General features: G+C 35.2%; 1 protein-coding gene across 1 annotated transcript; it reads left to right on the top strand.

Moving 5' to 3' along the window:
* The first annotated feature begins 1,234 nt into the window (after window positions 1–1,234).
* TXNRD3 (thioredoxin reductase 3) lies at window positions 1,235–27,430 on the top strand. The gene is made up of 16 exons (XM_014054518.2): window positions 1,235–1,473; window positions 8,098–8,158; window positions 10,680–10,789; window positions 11,473–11,592; window positions 13,486–13,558; window positions 15,394–15,513; window positions 16,119–16,261; window positions 18,806–18,921; window positions 19,012–19,237; window positions 19,403–19,495; window positions 19,769–19,845; window positions 20,304–20,460; window positions 20,825–20,932; window positions 22,712–22,807; window positions 23,437–23,571; window positions 24,947–27,430. The coding sequence occupies exons 1-16, from the start codon at window positions 1,351–1,353 to the stop codon at window positions 25,013–25,015; spliced, it is 1,827 nt and encodes a 608-aa protein (XP_013909993.2). The 5' UTR covers window positions 1,235–1,350; the 3' UTR covers window positions 25,016–27,430.
* Window positions 27,431–27,582: the final 152 nt, after the last annotated feature.

Below are 27,582 nucleotides of genomic sequence, written 5' to 3'. Positions count from 1 at the left end.
TTTATCTTGACTTTTAAAAGGATCCTGTAACCTACGGAGACTCTTGAAGGGTTCTATTTGTTGTGCTACCACTACTAAAGTGAAGGCACTAGTTAATATTCTTTTCTCAAAGCTGGCCTTACTGCAGCTCAGCTTTCCCATAATCAGAGATAATAAATGTTTCCAGTACACGGGGAGTTTTTTGTGTATGTTTAGTCTGAAATTTCTATGTAGACTGTCTTTCCCCTCATATTCCAGCCCCTCTCCTGTTTCAGTTTTAATGTTTAGAATATAAATTTAACTTCTGCATTTTCTAAATCCTTAGAATCCTTCTGGGATATTTTTCTAAAAAAAAAACCTGGATGATACGCAGACATTTTTATGTAGCATGAAGCTTGGATTCACAAACTTGCTCAGAACAACCTTCCTTATCCAAACTTCCTTCAACTCCCTCCACATTTATATGACAGCAGTATTTTGGATTGTAGATACTGTTGTTGAAAACTGCTGAGTCATTATTAAAGGTACAATAGCTATTATTGTGGATATAGAGTAAGCTGGAAAAATCCTGCAACCAGGCATGGATCATCTTATCAAACACAGATACAGAGAGATAAAAAAAATAGACCTCTCTAAATCCTTCATATTGAAAGCCTGAATTGAAAACATCTTTCTATATTTTAGAGACTCTAATACCAAAATGATGTTAGATGCAAAAGAGGATCTCTCTTCTCCTTCATAATCGATCTCCCACGTTCCTTATACTGGATTACTTATTACTATTTGCAATAGAAAAAAAAAGGTTTGTACTGCATAGTACAAACATAAGGGTTTGCAGGGCGGTATACTTGTAAATGGGCGTATGTCAATTAAGTTTCCATTGTATTTTGAGAGGGGGGAAAATCCTTGCGAAATCAAAACGGGTGGGAAGCTATGACCCAAATGTTCTCCTATTATTTATGCTCGATGGGGCTCGACCGTATCCCCTGTTTCATAAGCCGGAAAGCCGAAAGTCGGTTTCGCTTTCCATCTGGCCGCCCTCGTACGGCGACCCCGCCACACTCCCGCCCTCTCCCGCTTCGACGTCCGCAATTTCTCCCACCCAGCCCGCCTTCTCGAGAACCGCCGAGTAAAATCTTCCTCTCCTCCCCACTACCCGCCCCCCCTGCCTGCCTGTCTCTTTTCCGCCTTTCTCATTGGACAGGAAGGAGGCGGAGTTAGGGGGCCGCGCATGCACGAGAGTTAAAACGGAGCGCCTAGAGACGGAGGTGACCGCATAGTTGAGATCCTGCCGGGCAAGTCTGCGCTGCTTCTTCGGCCTCCGTGGTGGTGGTGTGGTGTGTGTTAAACGAGCCCTCCCCACCCCCCGCCATGCCGCCTCCTGGTCAGGTCCGTGTCACAGACCTGGATGCGGTGAAGCTCCGCGTCCGCAGCCTGATCAGCACGAACTGGGTTATGATCTTCAGCAAGAGTTACTGCCCCTTCTGCAGGAAGGTGAGTGGGGGGGGGGGGGGAAGAGAGGAAGCAGGGGTTGCCGTGGCAACGGTCCTGCCGGGCCCGTCTTGCCGCCTGAGCCCGCCGTTTAGGTTTCTGCTGGTGTCAGGTCGTTCGGGGCTTCCTTTGTATTAAGCCCCCCCCCCCCCACATACACACACACAAACATTCTCTCTCACACACGGTCCCTTCCGTTGCCGTTTCCCGTTTCTTCTAGCTATTTCTTCTCCCCCGGAGGGCGTTGTGCTATCTCTTCCGCTATCTGGAGGAATATGGGGTATACATATGGCGCAGGCTAGGCCCTCCTCGCTTTAGTTTCCAATGCTTTCGCGCCAGCAGGCTTGTTCGGCCGTCCGGGAGTGACATAATAGGGCGTCCGGGTTAATCTCTCAGTCAAGGCTCCGAAGTAACAATTGGGCAATGTAAACTTTTGTGTAGAGATTGCAGGAACCAGGCAAGAGACCAAGGGGACATGAATTCTGGTTCCCTTTTTAGACAATAAGACCTTGGGCCAATTCTTTTTCAGAGCCAAACAGCATGGGCTTTGTAATACTTGAAATATGGTGGCCAACGCTCTCAGATGAAGGCAGTGACAAACCACTTTTGACGTTTTGCCCCCCCCCCAATCCCTATAGCAGTGGTCCCCAACCTTTTTTTGGCCATACCCCACCTAAGCATCTCTCAAATCCTGATGCCCCCCTTTGACATATAATTCTTACTTTACTCAAAAAGTGAACTCTAATCAAGTGGAGGAAGCCTAAAAGGCCATTCATTTGGTTTAAACAAGGTTCAAATTGTCTCCATTAAAAATCAGATTGCCCCCCCCCCCCCCCCGTGGAGCCTGGGCCTCATGTTGGGAACCACTGCCCTATAGGGACTTGTCCAGGCAGTGCCAGGAGCCAACACTGGTGATTTTTGGAGACCAAATTGGAAAAGCCCAGATCCCCTTTGCCTTACCAAGTTTTGTCTAAAGAGCTAGTTCATCATCAACCTCCATTGGAAATCCCAGGTGGATTCACAGTGCCAGGATTTCCGAGTCCTTTATTAAGGAATGTTGTGCTGCACGTTCTTTGGAAATAAATTTCATTGAGAGGACGTAAAATGTGTCATTTGACAGTTGGGCAAATGTGTGCTCATACATGAAATTCCACTTGTATTTACATAGCTTATTTGCCATGCTTATGCCATATGTTAAGGTGTTCAGAAGCATTTAAAATATTCAGAGGAGAGAAAGTGCAATACTTGCATGTTGGAAATTAAAATAATGTTAATTAAGTGTGGTTTAAAATATGATAGGATCCAATCTGAGTCGGTTACCAAAACCAGAGGTTTAGTCTTTCGATCATTCTGATGAGAGAGAAGCTCAGGAATCTAAACCATTGATCCCAGTGACCGACCCAGATTGGATCCTGCAATAATATCCTGGAACATGTATATTTGCCTTTGTTTGTAAAAGGTGATGTATTTCTTTTCCTTTAGTGTATCATTTCTGAATCCCACATTCAAGTTGTTGGGAAAGAAATTTTCTTCATGGAAATAAAATCGATTGTGACTGTAGTTAATGTAAATGTTCTTAATTTAAATAAATAATTATACGATTAAACAGATTCCAGAGAAACAAATTGATGAAATGAAATGTTGAATTCCTTCTCCGATGTTATTCTGACCTATTGCTTGGAGTTTTAATTACTAACAAATGTATATGATTCCATTAATTTAGTAATTGTTTGTTGCAGGTTTTAATTTTGACTAATTTGTAAACTAATACTCTATATAAAAGAAATGCTGGAAATTATGAAGAAGCAGCTTATTATTGAATAATACACCTTGTACAACAGCTTGTCTTATACAACTCTCGCTAATATGATGCTGCACTCTGTTGTGGGCCTAGGAAGACATTAATATAATGAGTCATGGTGGAAATTCACCTCTGTGGTAATTAAACACCATCATGATATACTTGACAGGACCTAATGTGAATAAGCATTATTCACATATATTAATATCAGCATATATTAATCCTGCATTATCTCTAAAGAAGTAGAAAATAGCTGAATAAAGAGAATGAAATTATACAGGGAAAAATACTGTAGATTATAGAAATGGAAACTCAAAAGGCAATATAGGGAAGAAACTATACTGAATAAGAAAAATATTAGGTTTAAGAAAGTATTAATAAATCAAAAGGCCACAGAGTTTTTCTGAATGGCTACATTAAAACTACTGGTGGAACCAGATCAAAATATAAATAAGTACAAATTAAAACAACTAAACACAGTTAATCTCATTGTTGTGAAATAACTTTGGGAGGAACTTTATACTAAAAGATTTCAGGATATGCAGGTGTTTCCCGAGTCAAAATAGTGAGATGCAAACTTTTTTGCTAATATTGACAGTATGAATTCCTTCCTAGATAGGATTCCACTGAATCTTACATGCAGTTAAAAAGTTTATCCACTATATCTTCCTTATTCATTTAATAATGACATTAAAAAAATCCTTTAAAGTGAAGTTTCTTTCTGGTGGCTTGGTTGGATTAAGAATCAATTCAAAATGTTTATTTGGCCTAGTACTAACAAAAATATAGGGTTATGTTATTAACTTACAAATGTTCGTGAAGGTTTGAAATAAAATCAGTTGAATGTCCTGAATAGCTAGGCCTGAGTTAAATTCAGAAATACTTATTTCCAAATCTACTTAAGAAAGTCTAGCTGTTTTTATAGTTCCATTTTTGTTATGGTCATATTTTTCATAATCCAGTAGAAGAGGTATTTATAACAAATCTTCAAAAATACATATGGTCATGAATGATTACGGTACAATTCTGTATATGCAGCACTGGATAATAATAGAAAAATGGTTGTACTTAAATTATATTGAAATGCTTCTCCCGTATGTCTGTATGTATCTATGTTGGCTGCTAAACTCAGGGCCACTGTATATTGCAAGCTTTTCTAGATTATTCTGAGTTGTCCATCTTAACTATTCCCACCAAAGTAATTTACAATCAACTTTCAAATTACCATATGAATTCTAAGGCAGTTTTTGAATTAGCATGCTGCTACTTCTACGAAAATACTGCTTTGGGTACCATAACATATTTTAAGTGAAATAATTTAGAGATTAATTTGTTATAAATCTTTATTTATTGCTGTTGTTACTGCTGAATATCAGCTGGTTGGCTAGGTTGTGCTGTCGTTTGGGGGTAAGCTTCATATATTTGCTATCACCTTAAGTCCTCTGAAGAAATAAGAAGCAGTTTGAATTATAACTGACCTTTAGGGCTATGCATGCTTCAAAAATTATTATGAATTAGTACTTTGAAATTTTTGCATACCAGTATATGAGCTTAGTCCAGTGCTCAAAGCAGTTGAATTTTTTTCTCAGGCTTTTGTGGAAGTCAAATAGAATTCAGATAGTTGTACAATTTATGACCTGTGCCAATTCCCAGTGCTTCCTCGTTGGGCAAAACGACTTGGAACCACCTTTAAATAAAAGGTTTAAAAAGTTACATTATTTTAAATTATTCTTTAAACTACACAAAACCAATTGGATTCTACTCTCTACCCCACCCCTCAAAAAAGCAGTTAAAACTCCTGGTCATATTAGCAGAAGGAATTGCTATTACACATTAGACCTTGGACATTGTCCAGAGAGTACCTGTGTAAGACAGATAAAAGTCATATTAGCAATTAAATTTAAAGAGCTGCTATTATAAGGATGTAAGTTTAAGAACTGTTAAATAAGTTAGCAAAAACATTTTATACAGTAGTTGGCACTCTTAAAATGGAGGTGATAAATAAGGTTCACTACATAAACACTAAGCATCAATTAATTTATTCTCATTCCATACATTCAGAATACCCATATTTTTCGGATGCACTGGAGTATAAGACGCACCAAGATTTTGAAGAGGAAAATTAAAAAAAAAAGTTTTTGCACTCTGCAGACCTCGAAAATTGCCCTGTTTTGTTTTTATTTTTCAAAAAAAGGGCATGAATAGCCTTTAGGAGGCTTGTAGAGTGCTCCTGGGGGGGGGATTGAGCAAAAAATGCCCCTTTTGTCGCTCATTTCTGCCCTCCACAGCCCCCAAGAGCACTCTGAAAGCCTCCTAAAGGCTATGCATGGCCATTTTGGTGAAGGGGGCAGGGATTCGGGAGACAAAAAAATGCTGTATTCAGTGTATAAGACGCACCCAGATTTTCAGTCTCTTTTTTGAGAGAAAAGGGTGGGTCTTATACTCTGAAAAATGCGGTACATTATAACACTTTTAGTCCTATTTTAAAAGACTTTTTTAAAATAAGGAGTTGTGTTCTCATTTTCTTTATGTTAAATTACTGAACGGTTGTGCTTGTATTCAATAAAAGTTATGTACAGTAGTTTAAATGGCAAATACAATTTTCTGCATTCATAATAAAATGGGCATCTCTCAAAGCTTTCAGTATTTTCAAGTATCAAATTGCTGCCTACAGTTAGCCCTTGAGCTACCACAGCAATTGGTACCTGAACTGCATGATGCCACATGACTTCATCACTTAGTGATGGCAGTCCCAGTTGCTATTGTAACCTCAGGACCATGCAGGTTGTTAAGTGAGGACCACATATGATTGTAATGTGGGAAGAGGTGAGATTCTCAGACAGGTAGACTGGTGAAGAAGAGCTATGGGCAGGCAGGCACTGCAGAACATGGACAGTGGTGGGCAGGCAGATGAAAAAGCAGTGGGAATAACTTTTGATCTTCCGCCAGCTTCCCCATTGACTTTGCTTATGGAAAGCCAGCAGGGAAGGTCACAAATGGTGTTCATGCAACTGCAATTGTTGTAATTGTGAGCTGGTTTCCAAGTGCCTGAATCGTGATCATATGATTGCTTTGGTGCTGCAACGGCCACAGCATTGCTTATGACAAATCATAAATCAGCCTTATTCAGTGCCATCATAACCTTTAAAAATTGTTGGTTGTATCCCAAGGACTTCATAGATGTAAAAGCAATTCTGTACTTCATTGACATCATAGGTTTATAATATAGTTTACCATTAAGGTATTTTTACAAATTGAAACAATGAAAACTTTTTTAAAAAACTTAAAACAATTATGTCTTTAAATTAGAAACATTTGCAGAACTTTATTGAATTTTGGATTCATCAGACAAAAGGCGACATGCAAAAATATTCTTGTAAACCAGTCAGCTCCTTTATATGAGACACATGCAAGATAAAGAAGCATTAATTTCTTTGAGAAATTGATTGCTTCAGATAATGAAGCAAGTGACATTCAGCTATATCATACAAGAACTTCAGTTTCACTTCCCTTCTGACTCAAGAGGAAGATGGACTATAGTAAATAGTTTTATGGCCAAATTGCTCTATCATTCTGAGATTAACTATCTTTTTATCTAGAATTGTTTTGTTTTTGCTAATATTCGAGTGTGTAGTGTTTTTAATAAGGTGTTGCTATGTGTAAAGTAATTATGATTTCATTTTAGAATTAACCAAAGGCTTTAATTAGAACTTAGTGGCAACCGCCCAGAGCTAGAACATCCACAATATTCTTTTCCCTTCAAATCCTCTTCTCTCCTCTAGAAAGCCGCACTTGGTGAACATGCCATTCTCCTTCCTGCATAGTAGTTTCTATCCTTAGTCCTCTTTTTCATTGATTTTGCTTATGGGAAACTGGCACAGAGTGCTGGAAATCACAATCGTGAACACAGCTGTGATGTTGCTGTACTGGCCACAACTTTGGAAATGCACTTGGTGTGATGATCCTTGGAATTTCAATTACAATGGAGTAATGGGTTCATGATTTTGTATATAAGCTCTTTGAGTTAGCAGATTTTAGATACCTTCACTCAAAAATGGTTGTGCTGTGATGCACAAGCTAGACTAATTGAAGGTCAAAAACAGACAAGAGAGTTTTAGTAGTATATAGATGACTGGGAGATGATGTAGCAGAATATTACTCTTTGAATGTGGCCTTAGATTAAAATGCTGTAGGGGACAAACAGTATTTTATGGGTCCAAAAAAAGACATTGTTTATCTTAGAAAAGTGCTAGTATCAGTAAAAAGGGTGGATTTGGAGTTTTCTTGGAAGACCAGAATGTAACCCCAGAAGAACTGAGTTATCTCATAGTAAGATCCTCCCATATTGTTATCAGATTCCTGTAATAAAGGTTTTGTTTCTCTGCTTTTGTAAGTCTTATGTATCATTTCTAGAAGGTGTATAACCTGTAACCTTGTGACTCTCCAAGCTCTTCTGCATTCTTCTGGTAAGGAGCCCAGTAATCACTGTAGTTGTACTTGCAAATAAAAGATGCTTTGTTGCATGGGTTTCCAAATGCTTTGGTTCCTTATTTAAGTGAGCATTTCCCCCACACTTTTAAATGGTTTGCATATTTTTTTAAAAAGCTAATGATTTTGTGTACAAAATATATATATATACAAAAGATATATGCCAAAACTGCCATACCTGTTGTGTACAGTATATTTTAAGAAATAATGTAGCCTGCCATTACTTACTTGTTTATTTTAAATGCTTGTTTAATCTAAAGAGCAGCATTGTTCAAGAGGAGCATAAATTCTAGTTTTATGTCTTTTCCTATTTCCTTATCAAATTTTATTTTTTACAGGTGAAAGATCTCTTTCATACTCTAGGAGTGGAATATAGTGCTCTGGAGCTTGACAAGATTGGTAAGGATAACATTAATCTCTATATACAATTCGAACTTCCTCCAACTAGAACGTGTAATAAAATGCCACAACTTTTCAAGATTTTGTTTTGAACAAATGGCTCTTAAAATTGAAGCTTTTTGTGAATTTGTTTCATCTCTGGAATTATACAGTTCCTCCTTCTTCCTAGCATATTCTCGCACATGCAGGGCTGCTTTTCAGATCATTGAATGCCACTTTGCACGATTAGCTGCATCTCCAGGCCGCAGGCCCATAGCTTGCATATCTTTGTTGATTATGTCTTGCCATCTCTGTTTTGGGCACCCTCAAGATCACTGGCCATTGACTTCTATTTGGTAGGCAGTCTTGGCAACGGTGGAAGGTGCCGCTCTCAGGACATGTCCATATCAGCAGAGCCGGCCTTCTCTCATCTTCTCTGTAATTGGTGCCACACCAAAATGTTGTCAAATGGTGTCATTTGTGATGTGGTCAAGAAGGGAGATGCCCGATATCCAACAGAGCATTTATATTTCCATGGCATGGAGATAGTTATACAGTGTCCCCCCCCCCCCCCAAAAAAAAAGTGTATGTTGTTTGATAAGTTGTTAAAATATAACCTCAACTAGAGAATAGCCATTTGTCTGAAATGGTATAGGGTTTCCTGCCTAGCCAGGGGGTTGGACTAGAAGACCTCCAAGGTCCCTTCCAACTCTGCTATTTTATTGTATAAATATACTGTACTGCAGTTTGACTTACAGTTCTCCCGATATATATTTTCAGTCTAAAATAAAATAATGCACTTGCCATAAGGACTTAACTGAAAAATACCCAATGCTTTGAGGAAATGCTTTCTTTATAAAATAAAATTTCTGTCCTATGTTGCAATATATTATGGTATTTCACTTTAGCACTTCATCTTTTGTTTGGTGGTATCTGTTTAAGTCTTGGGTGTTACTGTACATAATAATTGAGAAACCCAGATGGGATAAGCAAGTTCTTGTCTTCTGTATGAATGGCGGATGTGGTAACTAAGTTGGAGGCTGTACAGAAAGCCTTTAAACTGCATGTCTGCATTTCTAGATTTTGAATTCTGCAAAACAGATTTTTATCTGTTAGCTTATTTGTGTTTTAGTTAGCAGCCCAAAAGTGATTGATTCTAATTGTATTGACCCAAACCAGTATGTTGTAGAACTCACTCCTACACACAACTTTACTATATAAATCTGGAGATGGAATATTAAATAGGAATTATTCATTCCTAATAAATTTACAGTGCAAGAAAATACTTTTAAGAAACTAATTCTGCCTGAATTCTTATATAGAGAGCTGACTAAATGTAATGTTTAACTCAGAAGAAAACTTGTAGAAAGGTCTGAATCTTTCTTTTCCACCTATCTTAGATATTTAGTTGAAGATTTGGTAAAGATTTTGAGATATTTTGTTTTATATGAATTGTGTTTTGCCTTTTCTGAACCTTAATAAATCTGATTAATTATATCTGCTTTCATTTTATCAAGCCAGTTTGAAACTGGGGCTTAAAGGTTTTTAATCTTTTGGGTTACTAGACATAACTCTGTTTTTTGAAAGCAAGTTCAGAAAGTTAGTTTTATTTAAAGGCACACTTCATATAAGAACTTAAAACTCCTTGCTATTTGTATTTTCTAAGAACTGTAAAGTAAAAATGAGTGATGATTTTATTCTAGTCCCCCCCCCTTTTTATTACAAAGTTCTAAAACTGTGTTTAAAAAATCTGGAGTTTGACAGTTACAGTATCAAAGATGGAATTGATATACTAATCTTTTAATATTGTGTGGGAAATCAGAATGAAGCTTCTTGTGCTTTTTAGCTATTGTTCATAATAACTATAATATATGAAGCAAAATTAGAGAAAGATTTAATTGTCTGCCTCTTATGACTAAACTGTATGAGAACAAGAATAAAAATGTTTTTTTTTAGATTTACAGCAAATAATACAAGTCTGAAATCTCAAAGCTGTTTTTTCAAAATGCAACTAGACTTTTTCCCCGTGGAAGATGTTTTGCTTCTTTTCCGAGAAATTTCTTCAGTCCTGGCAGCATGGTGGGGCAATGAAAGGATTAATTCTGACAGGACTAGCTAGAACTAATCCTTCCAACTTCTTACCATCCTGTCAGAACCAATGAAGCCTGTTGGATGAGAAGTTAAACATCTAAAGAAGGAGAAAAGTCCAGTTGCTTTTTTAAAAAGTACCTTTGAGACAACTATGACCAGGATGACTGAACATCTCCACAGAAATTTACAAGTCTGAAGTACTTTTTTATTGGCAGATTTTTAAAACATATTTCAACTTTAGATTAACCAGTTTTTAATTTGTCTTCAGTTAGTGAATAAATATTTTTATTAATTCTTTCAAGTCTTGTTTTATAATATACATCGATATTTTAATTTGAGATGCCTTACTACTTGAATGGATCTCAACAGGCTGTATAGTGCTCTTTATGCTTCATAGCAAATCAATGAACTTTACTATTATAAATAATATTTTCGCTTTTATTAATTCTAGATGATGGACCTATTATCCAGGAAGTACTACTAGAACTGACGAGCCAAAGGACTGTCCCCAATGTGTTTATAAATGGAAACCATATTGGTGGATGTGATCAAACTTTTCAAGTAATTTTCAACTTCCTTCTGTTATATATGAAAATAACTCTGACTCACATTTTTAAGCAGTTCCTCAGTAGATTACTTTCACAAATTCTGGTTATTACTGAAATGAATTATTGTAAAGAATAGTCTGCTCACTTATATAAATTGTGTACATACATCATATCTTTTTTTTTCTTTGTAGCTTGAGTATGTAGTATTTGCTTTTCCTAATATCTTTTTGTATTGTTATTCTCTAAAGCTATAGATTACATTAATTGCTTAAAAATGAATTTTCCAGTAATAGTTTTTATTAACTTTTACAGCTCAAGAAAGCACTGATATTCAGTATGGTTGCTGACCTCGTTAGTTGCATTCTGTTAGCTAAACAAACTTTGAGGATCAGCATCAAGTTTTATCTAGTGTCCTTCTGTTCATAGAAGTAGAATTTATATGAATATAAAGGGAATTAAGGCAATGTTCAGGTTCCTTTTTCTACTAAGACCTGCCTTCACTTTTCCAAAGGATCATCTGACTTCAGAATGGGAAATTGTAAAAGTCCCTTTCATTTCCAGAAATCTTCATGGGATCAAACAGCCAGCCCCAAAAGGAAGAAACCCATTAGTTATAATCTAAGAGTTATGCATTTGAAGATTAAGAAAACTAATAAAATATTCATCCCTTTTTAATAAGCTACGTTTTTATTGCAGGCTTACCATGATGGTACATTGCAGAAGCTTTTAGGGGATAGAAAGGGTGAAGAGATGGAATCATATGATTATGACTTAATTATTATTGGTGGTGGTTCTGGTGGACTTGCTTGTTCAAAGGTATGTACTCAATGTTACTTCTATGTTTTAATTTTTTTTAATTCAGATTCATCCTACTGGTCATGATTGATAGATAGATAGGCAGGCAGGCAGACAGACAGACAGACAGACTTATCAGTATTTCATAGTGATGTTGAACCAATAGGCAAACCAATTTGCTTACATCATAGTGTTAAAGAAGATCTTGGGGAGATAGAATGAAGCTAGAATCCTATGTAGAGTTCTACACATAAATTTGACCAATAGTATGAAACATGGACCTTATTCACTACACATCAGCTTTTACTGCAAGTGGATACAGATACTCATGTATTGGCCTTTTTTGGCCTGGTGATTTCCATATTGAACTATAATTTTCCTCAGTCCCATCCATCATGAAAATTTTAACAATTTACAGTTATAGACCTGTATGTTGCAAACTCCCTCCCAAACCCCAAGTAGTGTGGTGTTACCGTGTTTCCCCGAAAATAAGACATGGTCTTATTTTCTTTTTACACACAAAATATGGCTTGGGCCTTATTATGAGGGGAGGGCTTATTGTTTTGGGGTTGCCAGGGGGCTGCTCTCTTGCGAGCAGGCTCCCAAAGAGCTGGCACAGCCACATGGGTGAATGGCTGTGTTGCGCTGTTGCATCAACACAACAGCCATGAAGTGACCATGCTCAAGAGCAGCCACCCGGCAAACCCCCTTTCCAGCCGTGTAGAGCACCATTCACTGACCATGGGGTATCGTCAAGCTGTGTGAGCGCCTGTTTGCCGCCGCCCGGCTCCTGCGGCTTGGCACCTTCAAAATGCCAGTGAGTGGCTCTCTGCATGGCAAAAAGCATCATAGTTGCCTAGAATACCATAGAAAATTAGCCTCACCAGCCATTTGGGAGTGATAGACCTTTTCCTAATTCCTAGTTATTTTAATCCTTTTGTAATGCTAATTAATGTTATCTCTTTTCCTCACCATTGTCTTATGTCCATTTTTCTTTTTTGCTTGAAACAGGATAAAAATGTCTATACATTTTCTTATGCATTATATGTGAGAGAAAGTTTTATATGTGAGATATGTGAGGATAAATTAATTTCATAAATAGATTTGTTATATGCAACTAGGTGGCTGGCAAAGTGATAAAAAGTTAATAAAAACAATTAAAATTAAGAGGCATTAAATAAAGATTAAAAATCTTTAAAGTTAAGAAGTATATGTTCAAAATCTTATTATTCTGAGGATGCTGTTCCAGCCATTCTAGAGATGATCCAGCAGTCTTCCAGAAATTAACCCTCAAACCTGAAAGCTGTTTACAATGTTCTAGCTACCCAAACCACTTGCAGAAGATTAACTCCCCCACAACAAACTCCAGAATGTTCTGGAGTTTCCCAGAATGTTCTGTTCCCAACAAAAAAGGTATCTGCCTGAAAGTATACTGCAAAAAAGGAGATGATCATGACAAACATCCCTATATGTACCTAATTGAATTAATGATTTTTAAACGTTTATTTAATCCCTCTTAATTTTAATTGTTTTAGATTATCTATTACTTTGTAAACTCCTTAGATATATGCTTAGCATATACATATCCATATACACAAGTGTGTAACTTGCAGGTGTTTATAGAGAAGGAGAAATCTCCAGAATTGGTTTTTACTGGATGTAATAATTCAAGGTTAATAATGTAAGGAAGCTTAACTTCTTTCTGTATTTATATATACCACTTCTGTTTTTGTGAAACCATGTTTAATTCTATTTATCATCCTTTTGAATAAATCTGATACATGCTAAATTGACTTCTGGAAGCAAACATTTGGCATTTTATTTTAATTAGAGATTATAGTTAACATGTAACTCTTAAGTTCTATATTTTAAATCATAATCTATTCTGATTATCTATTGTTTTTTTCTTTTCAGGAAGCTGCCACCTTAGGGAAGAAGGTCATGGTTTTAGACTATGTTGTGCCAACACCATTGGGTACAACATGGGGTATGTTTCATGCTTATATTAACTTTATTAATGCCACATTGCTTAATTTGCTGCCATTTCTGTTTCTCTTTATTCTAAATAATTCAGCAAAAGTACTGTGTCTAATGTGAGCTACCAATACTTGTCCCAGCTTCTGCCAACCTAACAGTTTAAAAGCATGTAAAAAATGCAAGTAGAAAAATAGGGACCATCTTTTTTAAAAAATATTTTTTTTATTTTCAAAACAAACACAACACATCCTTCTTTACATACTATAGAAAGTGTATTAGTTGGTTACAAAAAGACTTTCATGCATCTCTTCCACAGTCAACAAATATAATTCATATTAACTCAAGTATTTTAATTCAAATATTTATACATGTTACCATCATCATACCTCCATTTTCATTTGACTATAATTGTTTAAATGTCCTTCATCATAAAATACACCAAGATTTAATACATAACCACATATTTCTAAAATCCTCCATTAACACTGAATCCTTATGTCCTATTCTAGCTAAACATTGATAATATTTAATAACAAAATTTTCTAATCCTCCTTTCCAAATCACTGTTTACAATTTACATCCAGTTTCCTTATGTTGTACCTATACCTATATATACATTGTTATCATTATCCCTCCTTTATTTGACTATATCATGTATCATAAGATTTCCCCCCTAATAATCAAAACTTTTAATTGCATCTAACTTAGTTCTTTTTTATTAACCTTTATATATAATCCAAAAGGATTTCTAATCTTCCTTTCATGGGTACCATTCAATATTCATATCTATTAAAGATAAGCTGATTAAGGAAACAGAAGAAGGGCATCGAAATTACATGAGAGATTTTATAAGCAAGGAGTTGCTAAAAGGAGTCCATAAAAAGTTGATTAAGGAGATGATTAGATGACTGACACCACAAATGACAGAAGATATGAGACTGTTTTGTTACTGGAAAGATACAGGTTGATAGATGGAAGAGTATAATTTAAAACTAGTTAAACTTAGTGAAATTTAGTGACAATAGATATAGTTAAATGAATAATTGATAATGATAATAATGTATACAATGTGTAGTGTTATGATAAGTAATAATTTTTCATGGTTCCTGCCCTTTGGAATAACATTCCACCAAAAGATTGTATTGCCTAGATCCTCCAGGGACCTAAGATAACCACTATTTTTCATTCCCCTATAAGTATATTAAAAGTTATTTTTAAATATTATATTTAAATATTGTACTAGAAAAATATTACTATTGGCTTACTCATTCAACATTTTAGTATCATCATGGAACTCATACAATAAACTGTTGACCTCATAGATCTTTTGGCCTCCTGAAGCCCCGCCCCCGCATCCCAGTTTTGTGAAAAATGAGCTGTTTTTAACAAAAATGGAGGCGTTTTTGCCTTTCCCAGAAGCACTATGCAGGCTTCAGCAGGGTGGGGTGAAGGCAAAAATGTCCCTGTTTGTGCGAAAAACGGTCCATTTTCTGCAAAAACTAGTGTTTTTGCCTTCGCTGAAGCCTGCATAGGGCTCCTGGCAGCCGGGGAGGCCAAAAACTTTTTTTTCTTACTTACCTCTTCAAAATCTTGCTGCATCTTATACATCGGTGCATCTTATAGTCCAAAAAATACAGTAATTATAAAGAGAGAAAATAGGTGTAGAAAAAAATAATATAGTCAAGAAAAAGAAAAGAAATATAATTAGAAATGACTTTCCTCTTTTAACATGATAATGTTAAAAATGCAGCTATGATACATAAACATGGCTAAGCATTAATGATAAAGTTTCTTAAATACTTGTAACATTAAACAAAACAATTAAAATTGCACCTTCCATTTCAGGGCTTGGTGGTACTTGCGTAAATGTTGGCTGTATTCCTAAAAAGTTGATGCATCAAGCAGCTTTATTAGGTCAGGCACTGCAAGATTCAAGAAAGTTTGGCTGGGAATATGATCAACAAGGTTTGTGAATGTATTTATCTGGAAAGATAAGAACTCATGGTGATTCTAGGATGTAAAATCTGTGCAACTTATGTAAAACTAAGTTTGTCTCTTCATTGAATATTCTCAAACTTGGCAATCTGGTCTGAATAGACTTGTTCTGTACTTTGCCTCTTAAAGAACAATGAATATTCTTTATCGTTCATATGTATGTATGTATATTTGTAGTTTTTCCCATTCAATAGTATCTATTTATTAAAGACTGCCTGGACTAGTCCCTGAAGTTTTCTTTGCCAAGTTTTTCAAAAGGTATACTATCCATGAATGTGGGTAGTCCTATCATTTGACCACAGAAGGTGGGTCCAACCATTGTTACTTCAAATCTGGATTATAAGGACCCAATAAGTGACTGGTCATATAGAAAGGACTAGTGTGTGTGTGAGAGAGATACAAATAGTTGTTTGTGTATTCAATATGATATGCTTGATTTCTTATTTCTGAAGCATTCGGATTTTAAATATTTTCCAATTGAATATTGCACTGTACTTATACAAGCTCACTATAAATTATATGAATTAATCTGTTTGCATACTGTTTTACCTGTGATTCTTTGTATCTTTTTTCAGTTAAACACAATTGGGAAACCATGGTTGAAGGAATTCAAAATTACATAGGGTCTTTGAATTGGGGATATCGGGTGGCTTTACGTGAGAAGACTGTGACATACCTCAATGCGTATGGGGAATTTATTGGATCACATAAAATCAAGGTACTTGCAGAAATTTACATAAGTGTTCATCCTTCCAAATCGGCTGAATCTACAGGGTGTACCAGAAGTCAGGCCCCATAAATAATTTATCACATAAATTACATTACATGTTTTGACTGGTTGCTTCTAAACATATTCATTTGATGCATGATATTTGAATATTCTTAAGAACAGTAATATTTTCTTTGAAAACCAAAAATCATGAAACATTGAAATTGGCTTATGGAGTTTGGGTTTTGGTACAACCTTATGTTTAATACTAGAGTAAAAAGTCAGTTAAATGGGTCAAAGTGAATATGGGTCAGAAAAAACTTGAAATTTGCTAAATTTGCTTGCAGTTGCCGACTACATTATCTTAAATTTGAAACACTCAAAAGACATTGAATCTATTAGTAACCAATAAGATATATGAGCATATTATAATCAGTTTTGGAGGAACTCGCAGAGAATAGTACCAAGTTTTAACTGGAGCTTTGCTAAAAGGAAAATAGCTTTAAGATTTTTATATCTACCGTTTATATTAATTTATTTGCAAATTGATATTACATTATGCAACTTTCATTGCTGATTTTATTATGTGCATTTGAATGAGATGTGTTTCCGACTGCTGTATTAAATTGAAACTGCATTTGGTTATTAATATTATTGAAGTAAAGATCAGTTTTTAAAAATTCAAGTATCTGATTATGTTGCTGTTGCTGTGCTTTGCATGTTAATGTTACATTCTGTTTTTTATTACTTAAAATAAGTTAGAGTGGTGAAGCTCCATATACCAGTAATGTAAACTAGTGAGAATTCAAAGAGGCTTTCTATGCACTTGAAAGTAACAAAATGAAAAAGGACATTTAAATTTGAAATGAAGGTTGTGATCTATTCTATTAAAACTGATCTTGGACTAAGTCCATTTTACGCATTGTTTCAATAAAGAATGAGTACTTATGATAACAAAAACCAACTAAGGAGTTCTAAAACTGTAATTAGAATAAGCTTTGTAACCCATTTGTTCTCAATATGATTGCATGCAATTAGATAAAAATGTTTTGAATGCATATGAATAGAGAGATTAATACTACCTTCCTATTAGTAAGAAAATGTTGATTTTTCCAATGCATGTTTTTAAAATTAGGATAATAAAATTAGTAATTTCTATATTGATTCTCTTATTTGTTTGCAATGTTTATCTCTTTTTCCTCTATAAACAAGAGAGTTCTATACATTAAAAAATATTCCAAGTTTAAAATCAATCAGCACTATTCAAAATATTTCATCGTAACATAATTCATATTGGAATTAAACTCTAAACTTCTCAAATGTCCCATGTTAAGTAGTTAAAACAAATACCTAATGCCAGTCTTTTTTGTTCAATTGTAACAAAAATAAGTACGGTGCCTGTCTCCTGCTTACAGAAAACTTGGTTAAGAAAGTGACTTTTTTAAAATTTAAAATTAAATATTTTTAAATCCCTGTCCGAAAGCATTAAAGCAATATTTAATTGTCAATGAAGGATTTACATCCATATATGGACAACATAGCAACATCAACAATGTACTTATTTAGTTGTTAGCTACAGGTGTATAGAGAATTTGTGTGTATATTTTATGTGTCCGGTTCATCATCTCTGGCTTGCTGCCACACTTCCATTCTACTGTCAAAGGACATGTGGGGAGAGGTGGAGGAAAAAAATGGGCAACAAACCTGTACACATTTTTGTATGGGAATTTTGGGAAGGGAGATGAAAGCTGAAGAAAAGCAGATCAATGTGGAACTGGTCGGTGCCAATGCATCTTCAAGGCCATTTGCCCTGAGTGTGGAAAGTAACCAAGCCAAACACCTCAGCATTCGCAAAACTTCCCAGTATTGGCTAGGTTTGGACTTTTCATGGGTGGAGGGATGGGATTGAAGTTTTGTATTGTTGCATGGGAAACTCAGATTCCGCTTGACTTTACTGCAACCAGCATCTCTTAGTAAAAGTTCCTTTCACTTCCACCAAATGGAGTCAAGGGTTTTTCTTCCCTAAGGGATCAGACTATGGCAAGTCTGACATTAGTACCTGCCTGCAAATCTCATCAAAAATAAAACAACAGTTTTTGCTGTGTCATCCACATAATATTGATTGGTTGATTGTGTGCTATCAAGTCACTGTGGACTCCTAGCAACCACATAGATTGCCAATCTGATCTTAATGTACTGTTTCAGGTTTTCCAACTGTGCATTCATTGCCACAGGAACTGAGATCTGCAATCTTGCTTCTGTTTGTCCCTTCACTTTCCTTTACCTTTCCTAGCATTAAATCTTTTTCTGAGAGCTAGGTCTTCGCATTATGATCCAAAGTAGGATAGTTTGTAAGTATGTAAGTATGTAAGTCAGAACAAAAGAAAACAATCATCTTAAGCTCAAAATATAGTAACCTTTGAATATTTCATGCCCTGCATAAAAATGTTTTAAGAGTAAAATGTAATAAATATATGCTGCTGGAAATACCTTTTGGAAAATATTTCATGTTTAAAAGGATAGTAGATGTGATGCTGAGATTTATTTTACTAGGCAGTCAACAGAAAAGGACAAGCAACTTTCTATACAGCACAGACATTTGTTATTGCTACTGGAGAACGACCGCGATATTTGGGTATCCCAGGAGATAAAGAATATTGTATCACGAGGTTAGTTGAAATGAAATCATTACTTTTTTTGGTTTGTTGGACAGAATGTTTACTTTTTTAATAATTTACACTAATATTTCTTCTTTTCAGCGATGACCTCTTCTCCCTCCCCTATTGCCCTGGAAGGACTCTAGTTGTGGGAGCCTCTTATGTAGCTTTGGAATGTGCAGGATTTCTTGCTAGCCTTGGTTTGGATGTCACTGTTATGGTGCGCTCAATTCTTCTTCGTGGCTTTGATCAAGAAATGGCAGAAAAAGCAGGTGCCTACATGGAAACACATGGAGTAAAATTCATCAGAAAGTTTGTTCCTATTGAGGCAAGTATTCTTCAGTATAAGATTTTTTTTCTTTTTTCCAGGATTGGGTGATATAAGCATAAGCATAAACAATTATTTAATTTGGAATGGCTAATATACAAATCAGAATAAAGACTATAGCAATCAGTATGCTGTAAGTTTTTTGTTTGTTGTTCTTCCATGCAGATTATAAAGCTGGAAGATGGCATGCCCGGAAAACTCAAAGTAATTGCAAAATCCACTGAAGGATCACAAGTGATTGAAGGAGAATATAACACTGTAAGACACTTTTGCATTTTTGTGCATATGGTTGGTAAATCTAGAGTTTAGCAACAGCTTTTGTGTTGAACTTTTGTTATTGGATTGCTCCCTTTGATTTAATTGCTAACATCTATCTATTAATAATATTAAAGAAATGAATTATGCTAACACTTCTGAATTTGTTTTGTAGCAAAATCTATTGTGTTTTTAACCATAACTTCTTCTGAGTGTGAAAACAGTTCTAATATAGGACTGCCACACTACATTTCAAACATGATTCATTTTATTTAGGTTTTGATAGCTGTTGGCCGTGATGCTTGCACCAGGACTATTGGCTTGGATAAAATTGGTGTGAAAATAAATGAAAAGTAAGTATTTGAACTGTTTCACTTCCTGAAAAGCTACTCATATGTTTCAAATTCTATTAAAAAATAAAGAGAATACCTTTCACATGCATACTTAGAAGTCCTGAAATATAAGGTTAACTACTGAATCTTAAACATTGTGATTGTAATTAGTTTTAGTTCAGATTATGATTGAATGATTGCAGTTTTTATTGCCAGTAATGAAAATGCACAACTGTTTTCAATTTTGAGTTTTTTCATATTTTTTATTTTGCTGGTTTTAGATGAGTATTAAAAGAAATGGAAGATCCCACTACCTTGAATTAATTTTCAATTTGTTGTAGACAAACTCTGAAATTATTTACTTTGGGAACATTTTATCTGCTTGATGAACACATTAAGCATAAATCTTTAGATAAATTTTGTCTGTGTGAAAGAAAGAGCTGTGATTTTCAGTTGTTATCTTTTTCTTTCCTAACAAGTAATGGGAAAATACCTGTGAATGATGAAGAACAAACCAATGTACCTTATGTCTATGCGATTGGGGATATTTTGGAAGGAAAGCTGGAACTTACACCAGTTGCCATACAGGCAGGCAAGCTATTAGCTCGCAGACTTTTTGGAGGAAGTTCTGTAAAGGTAAATGTATATTCTTAGTCATAGTAGAGAAACACTTTTAAGTTTAGACAAAAGGCTGGCAATCTTATATTCAGGAGCTTGAAAAAAACTTCTGTCTGATGTAGCATCACTGCTAAACAAGGAAAAAATAAGCTTAGGCCATAATATATCAACTTTTTCTCTTCCATAAAGTTTAAATATGTATGCATACTCTTTACCTAATGTCCCTAAAAGGGCTGAAAATTGCTTTTTTTTAAAAAAAAACTACAGAGTAGACCACTATCTGTACATTTGGTCTTGAAGTATTTAGGGGGGAATACAATTGTTGGCTTCTTTACTCTTGTTGTTACATGTTTTGAGTCCTATTTTATGCTTCCACTTTTAGTGTGATTATGTTAATGTGCCAACTACAGTGTTTACACCTCTGGAATATGGTTGTTGTGGCTTCCCAGAAGAAAAAGCTATTGAACTATGTGGACAAGAAAATATAGAGGTATACTTGAAACTTTTTTATTTGAAAAACATCACATTAAAAAAACCTGTATAATACATCGCCAGTGATGTAACCCATACTTTTTAATTAGTGAGTGTAAAACTGTATGATCTGTGGTAATGTATGCTGTTGTAATGTAATGTGATATAAGTTCTACCATTGAGGGAAATATACAGGTAATTCTCGACTTATGATCACAATTCAGCCCAAAATTTCTGTTGCTAAGCAAGACAGTTCATACGTGAGTTTTGTCCCATTTTATGACTCTCTTGTCACAGTTGTCAAGTTAATACCTGCAGATATGTTAGAAATACAGTTGTTAAGTGAATCAGGTGTCCCCATTGACTTTGCTTACCAGAAGATTGCAACAGGTGATCACAAGAGGCTGGAACATTGTAACTGTCATAAATACATGTCATTGTCAAGCATCTGAATTTTGATTGCGTGACTGTGGGATGCTGCAACAGTCATAAATATGAAAAAATGGTGATAAGTGACATTATTCAGTGCTCATGCAATTTCAAACAATCACTGAAAGAATTTTACACAAGCTAATTATTTGAATCTGCATTATGTACTGGGTATTTTCAATCAATCAAAATTATTTTAATATTCAACACAAATAAGTTTCCAAAATGAAGCAATATAACAATATGTCCATTGTTATCAGGCAAATTCAAAAAAACAATCTGTTATAACTGTAAACCATATGATTGGTACTCAGTTATAAAGTTAGTTGGGGTTTTTTCCTCATTGCCTAAAAAAAAATAGGATTCCATGTCCTTTTGATTCAATGCTCCTACAGTAAAGTGTTTTGGGCCAATAATTCCCAGTTTGATTGCTTCTTGGATCAACAAAATCCAGCAATGGAATTTGTTTTTCCTAGATACCTTTATCAAAGCTAACTCATTACCAGGGTCTGCAAAAGGTTATCCATACCAACTAATAATTCAGTTATCATTTAAACAGTCTTGAAAACCTGATGATCCATGGTTTATTTCTGCGACCTGCTGCAAGAGTTCCTTTCCTTGCATGCAGGGGAACTGCCTGCCCTCCTTCACCTGGTAGCTCTTTTGCTCCATCCTCTTAATGACTACAAATGGGAGAGCCAGGATTGCAGTTACTGAGTGAAGCAGTTACATGGGCATCTTGCCTAACAACTATTTCATTCAACCACCAATATTCCAGTCCCAATTGTGGTTGTCATTAACGACTAGCTGTATTGGATCCCAGTGTCATTCAGCAAGAAAGTATGACAACTGAAAACTAATCAAGGAGAGAATCAATCTAAAAATAAGGAGAAATTTCCTAGCAGTTAGAATAATTCACCAGTGGAACAGCTGGCCTTCAGAGCTGGTGTGTACTTCATCACTGGAAGTTTTTGAGAAGAGATTGGACAGAGATTTGTCTGAAATAGTATAGGGTGTCCTGCTTGAGCAGGGTGTTGGACTAGAACAATTCCAGGGTCCCTTCCAACTCTGTTGTTCTTTAAAGATCTGATGAGAGAAACAAGGTAGAGAAACAAGACCATATCAGGAAGACATTGTAATCTACTGAAAAACCAAAGTAGCCAAAATAGTGGAGTTTTTTTTTTCAGAATGAGACCACTGTACTCATTGTTTTCATAAAATAAAGGCAGAAGACTTCATGCTTTCATTTCATAGTTTAGACTTCTGCCATGCAGACCTCTAGGTATAGTCAGCAAATGCCCATGATGTCAAACACATAAGATTTTTTTTAAAAACCACTATATAACAGCTGACATTTGTTTTTCTTCAGGTATATCACACTTACTTCTGGCCACTTGAATGGACAATACCAAATAGAGACAACAATACCTGTTATGCAAAAGTTATCTGCAATAAACTTAACGATGTATGTATTTTGCTCTAAAATATTTTTTATGTTCATATTTTCAGAAATGAACGTTATGTGTATTGCTCTATTGATATTTACAATAACCCTGAAATATTTGCTATAGGTTGGATACAAAATCCTCCCTTAAACAGAAGGGTTCTTTCAAAGCTCTGAGATCTAGTAGAAGTGATTGTTAAATTAATTGTTGCTGCCTTCCATTCTGAAGCAGTTTTTCCATTGGGGAAAAGGATCATCAAGTAGAACATGACATTGGTCAATTTCAATGTATATTTTATTAGTAATATCATATGTAGAATTTCATTCTTTTTCTAATACCTGATCCAAATCCATCTAATTACTTTGAAATAATATTATATATAAAGCTGTTAATATACATAGCTATGTAGACCTTAATATACACATCTATGTAGACTTTTATTACTTTGGAATTGATCTTACGTGTTCCAATTTATTTATTTTTTAGGAAGCAGATGAAAAGTTAAATGTTTGTATTTTCAGCAAGATTTAAGGGCTAACTTATGCAATTTGATTATCATTCTTTAATGGAGTAGTAGAAAAGGAGAAAAATATGAAGTAACTGATCTCTATTCTTGTTTCTTCCTCTACGTCACACCTCTTAATTATAGTACCGTGTAATTGGATTACATGTACTTGGACCTAATGCTGGGGAAATAACCCAGGGTTTTGGGGCAGCAATGAAATGTGGTATCACAAAAGAATTACTTGATGAAACCATTGGCATACATCCAACTTGTGCAGAGGTAATAATTACAGTGTTTTTTAAATATTGCTTAAAAGATATTGCATATATACATCCTGTTTTCTAAAACAATAATAATCATTTCAGGTTGAATTACTTGCTGTTTAGGTGTCGGGTAAACCAGATAGAAATCACAATCAGATGAATTAATCCCACTTCGTTATAAAAATGTGTTAACAGTATCTTGCAAATTTTGAAAGTTCAACCCTCCCCCCACAATCTCCTTTACAACTAGGGACTGTCTTTTGCCCTGCCCACTATCCAGTTGTGGCCTATGCTCTCTCCATGACTATCCTTGGCAGCTATCTTTGCCCATTCTTCCAACGTCTTTCCCTCATGACATTATATTAGGAGACAAGATACTATAGTGCATTAATCTTAAACAAGTCGTTTTTTTAAGGAAAGGAAAGGAAACTCGGTTTAATACAGGTAGTCCTCAACTTAACAACCACAATTGAGTCCAAACTTTCTGTTGCTAAGTGAGGCATCTGTTAAGTGAGTTTTGTCCCATTTTACAACCTTTCTGTCAGGGTTCCAAATAGCATCCTCAATAAAGTAAGGAGAGACATTCCTTAAAACACCAATTTATTAGAAGAGCCATGTTGGCACATCTGGGAAAACCCAAATCTGAAAGCTTCCAGGTTTTCCCCACCCAGTTGAAAGTTCAAGACCCTCCCCAACACCCACAGGTCCATCACATGGTCCAATCAGTCATTGCCACGAAGGAAGTTTCCTCCCATCCAGATGCAGAGACAAGGCAACCTTGACTTTCCAAAAGGAATGTTATTTTGGCTACATATCTCCCATGCTCCATACAATCCCCCGTCCCAGTTTCACACAGTAGAATCTGTTTGAATATGTGGTAGGCTTGAGGCCCTATACAACGACGACTTCCAAGCCTGACACTTTCTTGCCACAGTTGTTAGTGAATTGCTGCAGTTGTTCAATTAGTAACATGATTGTTAAGTGAATCTAGCTTTTCCATTGAGTTTGCTTGTCAAAAGGTTGCAAAAGTAGCCAGATGACCCTGGGTCACTGCAACCATAATAAATATGAGTCAGTTGCCAAATAAGCTGTTATAATTCGAAGACTACCTGTATTGATAGCAAGAGAATATTCATTCCACGCATAGGCATTCTCCCACATATAGATGCATAACCACCCGTTACCTGTAAGTCTTCTCTGTAAAACCTGGCATTGTATATTTATTTCAGCATTTTTAGAGCTTCCTTCTAGTTAAATTGAATCAGTGGAGACATTAAGATAGTAAGATATCCATGTTGCTGTTCATATATATTTGTATATATAATTGAAAAGTTTTTATATGTTTTGTTGTTAGGATTTTAATCTCATTCTGCTATTTCATTCTCTTGCAGGTATTCACTACAATGAACATTACCAAATCTTCAGGAAAAGATATCAGTCAGAGTGGTTGCTGAGGTTAAGCCCTGCTGTTTAAACTATTTTCTGATGGGCCACTTATCTATTGGAAGTTTCATAATGTATACCAAATACACGGGTAAATAAGTAATATGTGATTGTAGTATTTTAATACTACAGGTGATGCATTTCTGAAACTTCTATAAAAGATGATGGTCTTTGCCAGAAATAGTCAAACAGCAGGGTGAACATTAATCCCAACATGATTAGAATGGCACGCAAGTGTATTTTTGAAGTTATGGCTCTGAACCTCATCTGGAGGCGAGTCATGGCTGATGATTTCTATACCAGTTGGGAAAACCTATTCGTCCAGTCAAACAAGTAGAAAAAATTCTTTCAGAGAAACTCTGTATTGCACAGGTGAAATTTTTTAGTTGTAGTGGTTTTGTATGAACACTCAGGCACAGTTGAATGTATGGTTGAACTAAATTTTGCTGGCATCCCATTAACTTCGTTCAGACACTAGTGCATTTTGTTACTTGTTAATATGAACGCTGATGTTTGTTTCCATTTTTTAAAATAAATATTCCAGTTCATTCATCCAAAATCTGTTAATGCACCGTATTCCCCTGGGCATTAAAGTTCCAACAACATGAAATGTGGTATGTGTTTTTTAAAATAAAATCCCTATTATTCTAGTCAACAGAAAAAGCAATGTTAACACCTGAAATTATATTTACTAATTTGGGGAAACAGTTACTATTTTAGTATTTCTCTTTAAAAAAAATCTTCCATCTCCCACATTTATCTATTCTAAAATATTCCCAAATAAAATTGAATCATCTATTTATGAAGTTTTCTGTTTATGCAGTAAGCAAATAATTTCAGCCATAGAATTGAAATGTATTTGGTTAGGTTGCTACTTTATAAGTACAATGCCTCAACTTTGCCATAGAAGTGACAATTAGGTTTTGTGCTTTGTGAAATTCTTATTACAGTAAACAGTTTTAATTTGCGGAGGTCTTCTTGGCAATTCTCTATTTGGGATAGCTTGAGGAGGTTAGGCTTAAGTATTCAAATATGTGTGTTCTAAGTGCTTCAATTCAAAAACTGTATCGTATAGAGAATTTTAAAGTAATGCATCATGAAGAGAAAACCAATAAATAAGCAATGTTATGTATGTAAATTGTTACATTCATTAAAGAATGCAGCTTTTACTAAAATAAGTATGCATTTGTATTCTTCAAAACTAAAAACGTTTGGTGCCAGGAGGGATACAGATAACTTTTTTTTACCAAAATCCTAAAATAGGATTTTCTGTTCTGCCTGAGGAGGGGTAGAGAGATCTAGGCAGTGATATTCAGATATAATTAGAATGGATGAAGCTGAAATGATTTCACTTTCATGTTGAGAAGTAAGAGGTTTTAAATTATTTGCATTTGAAATTGCAAACATTAATCTTGCAACAATTTAAGACACCAGTTTTGTTTCTTAAACCCCAGATGGAAAAATCAGCCCAGCATTGAGTTTATTTAGTTTATTTAGCTTGTATGCCGCCCACTCTCAGAAGACTCAGGGCGGAGTGGGGTCTACATTACTATATTTACAACAAGTGTCTTAACCCCAATATAGAAAAGACCAAAACTTTCAGCCCTTCTCTAGCTTAAAATGGGTGTTAAGAGTTTCTGGTTGCCTTCTCCATTCTCACCCCTATTGAATCATAACTATTGCATATTCTCAAGAGATTACCAGGAATGTGCTAATACTTTAGATATGTATCCACTTCTTTCTTGAGATAGTCCAATCAAATTTTTTTATTAATCATTACAATGCTTACGGGCAGGTATAATATTTTACCTGATTTCCACATTCCATAGGGAATGAAGGCTCTGTGCCTCACCTAAGGCTCTGCCTCGCCCAAACAAATTTCCCATGCCTGCTTCGGCCTGTTTTTCTCAGATTTGTCTTACTTTCTCATATCTAGTTCAAGCTCTCCAACCACTGGATAAAAACAACCTTTCGTCAGTAGCTAATTAGAACAACTTCAAATTGTAGACCAAATTGTTCTACAATTTGACTATTCTGAAATTAGTTTTAGAGCTGGGTATTTTTGAAAGGGGTTACTCTTAGGAGAGATGGATTACCTGCCCTATTTCTAATGTTGTAACCCTACATAATATATTTCCCCCACATATTCTACAGATGTATTCTAAATATGTTGATTCAATTCATACTTTAAAGGTGCATTGTATGAGAGATTGTGAGTTTTGAAAAGTAATGGGACAAACGTTAGACTTTATCAGAAGGAAAAAGTTTGTTAGTAGCTGACAGCTCAGCCAGACTGTAAAACCTCCATTAAGTCTACTATAGATGCAAAATATCTGAAAATATTCTAGGTTAATGAATGCACTAATAATGAAGGCTGGAAGTCTTTGTAGCAATCTCCAATTTGTACTTGCATTAAAAAGTGTTTTAAGTTCTTTAATTCTAACTTTATTGATTATATTTAAGTTTTAAGGTTAGCCTGTTAATTATTCAACTTAATATATTGGACCTAATGAATGGCCATTGTTAATGATAGTTAAAAATGTAAACATTTCTGAGCCATCCAAAGTATATGCAGTTAAAAATG

The sequence above is a fragment of the Thamnophis sirtalis genome, unplaced genomic scaffold (genome assembly GCF_051295495.1).
Source record: "Thamnophis sirtalis isolate CommonGarterSnake01/CBP01778 unplaced genomic scaffold, rThaSir2_p1.2 scaffold_3, whole genome shotgun sequence".
Lineage (NCBI taxonomy): Eukaryota > Metazoa > Chordata > Lepidosauria > Squamata > Natricidae > Thamnophis > Thamnophis sirtalis.
Note: the sequence above shows the minus strand (reverse complement) of the source record. Positions and strands in the feature narration are given on the sequence as shown.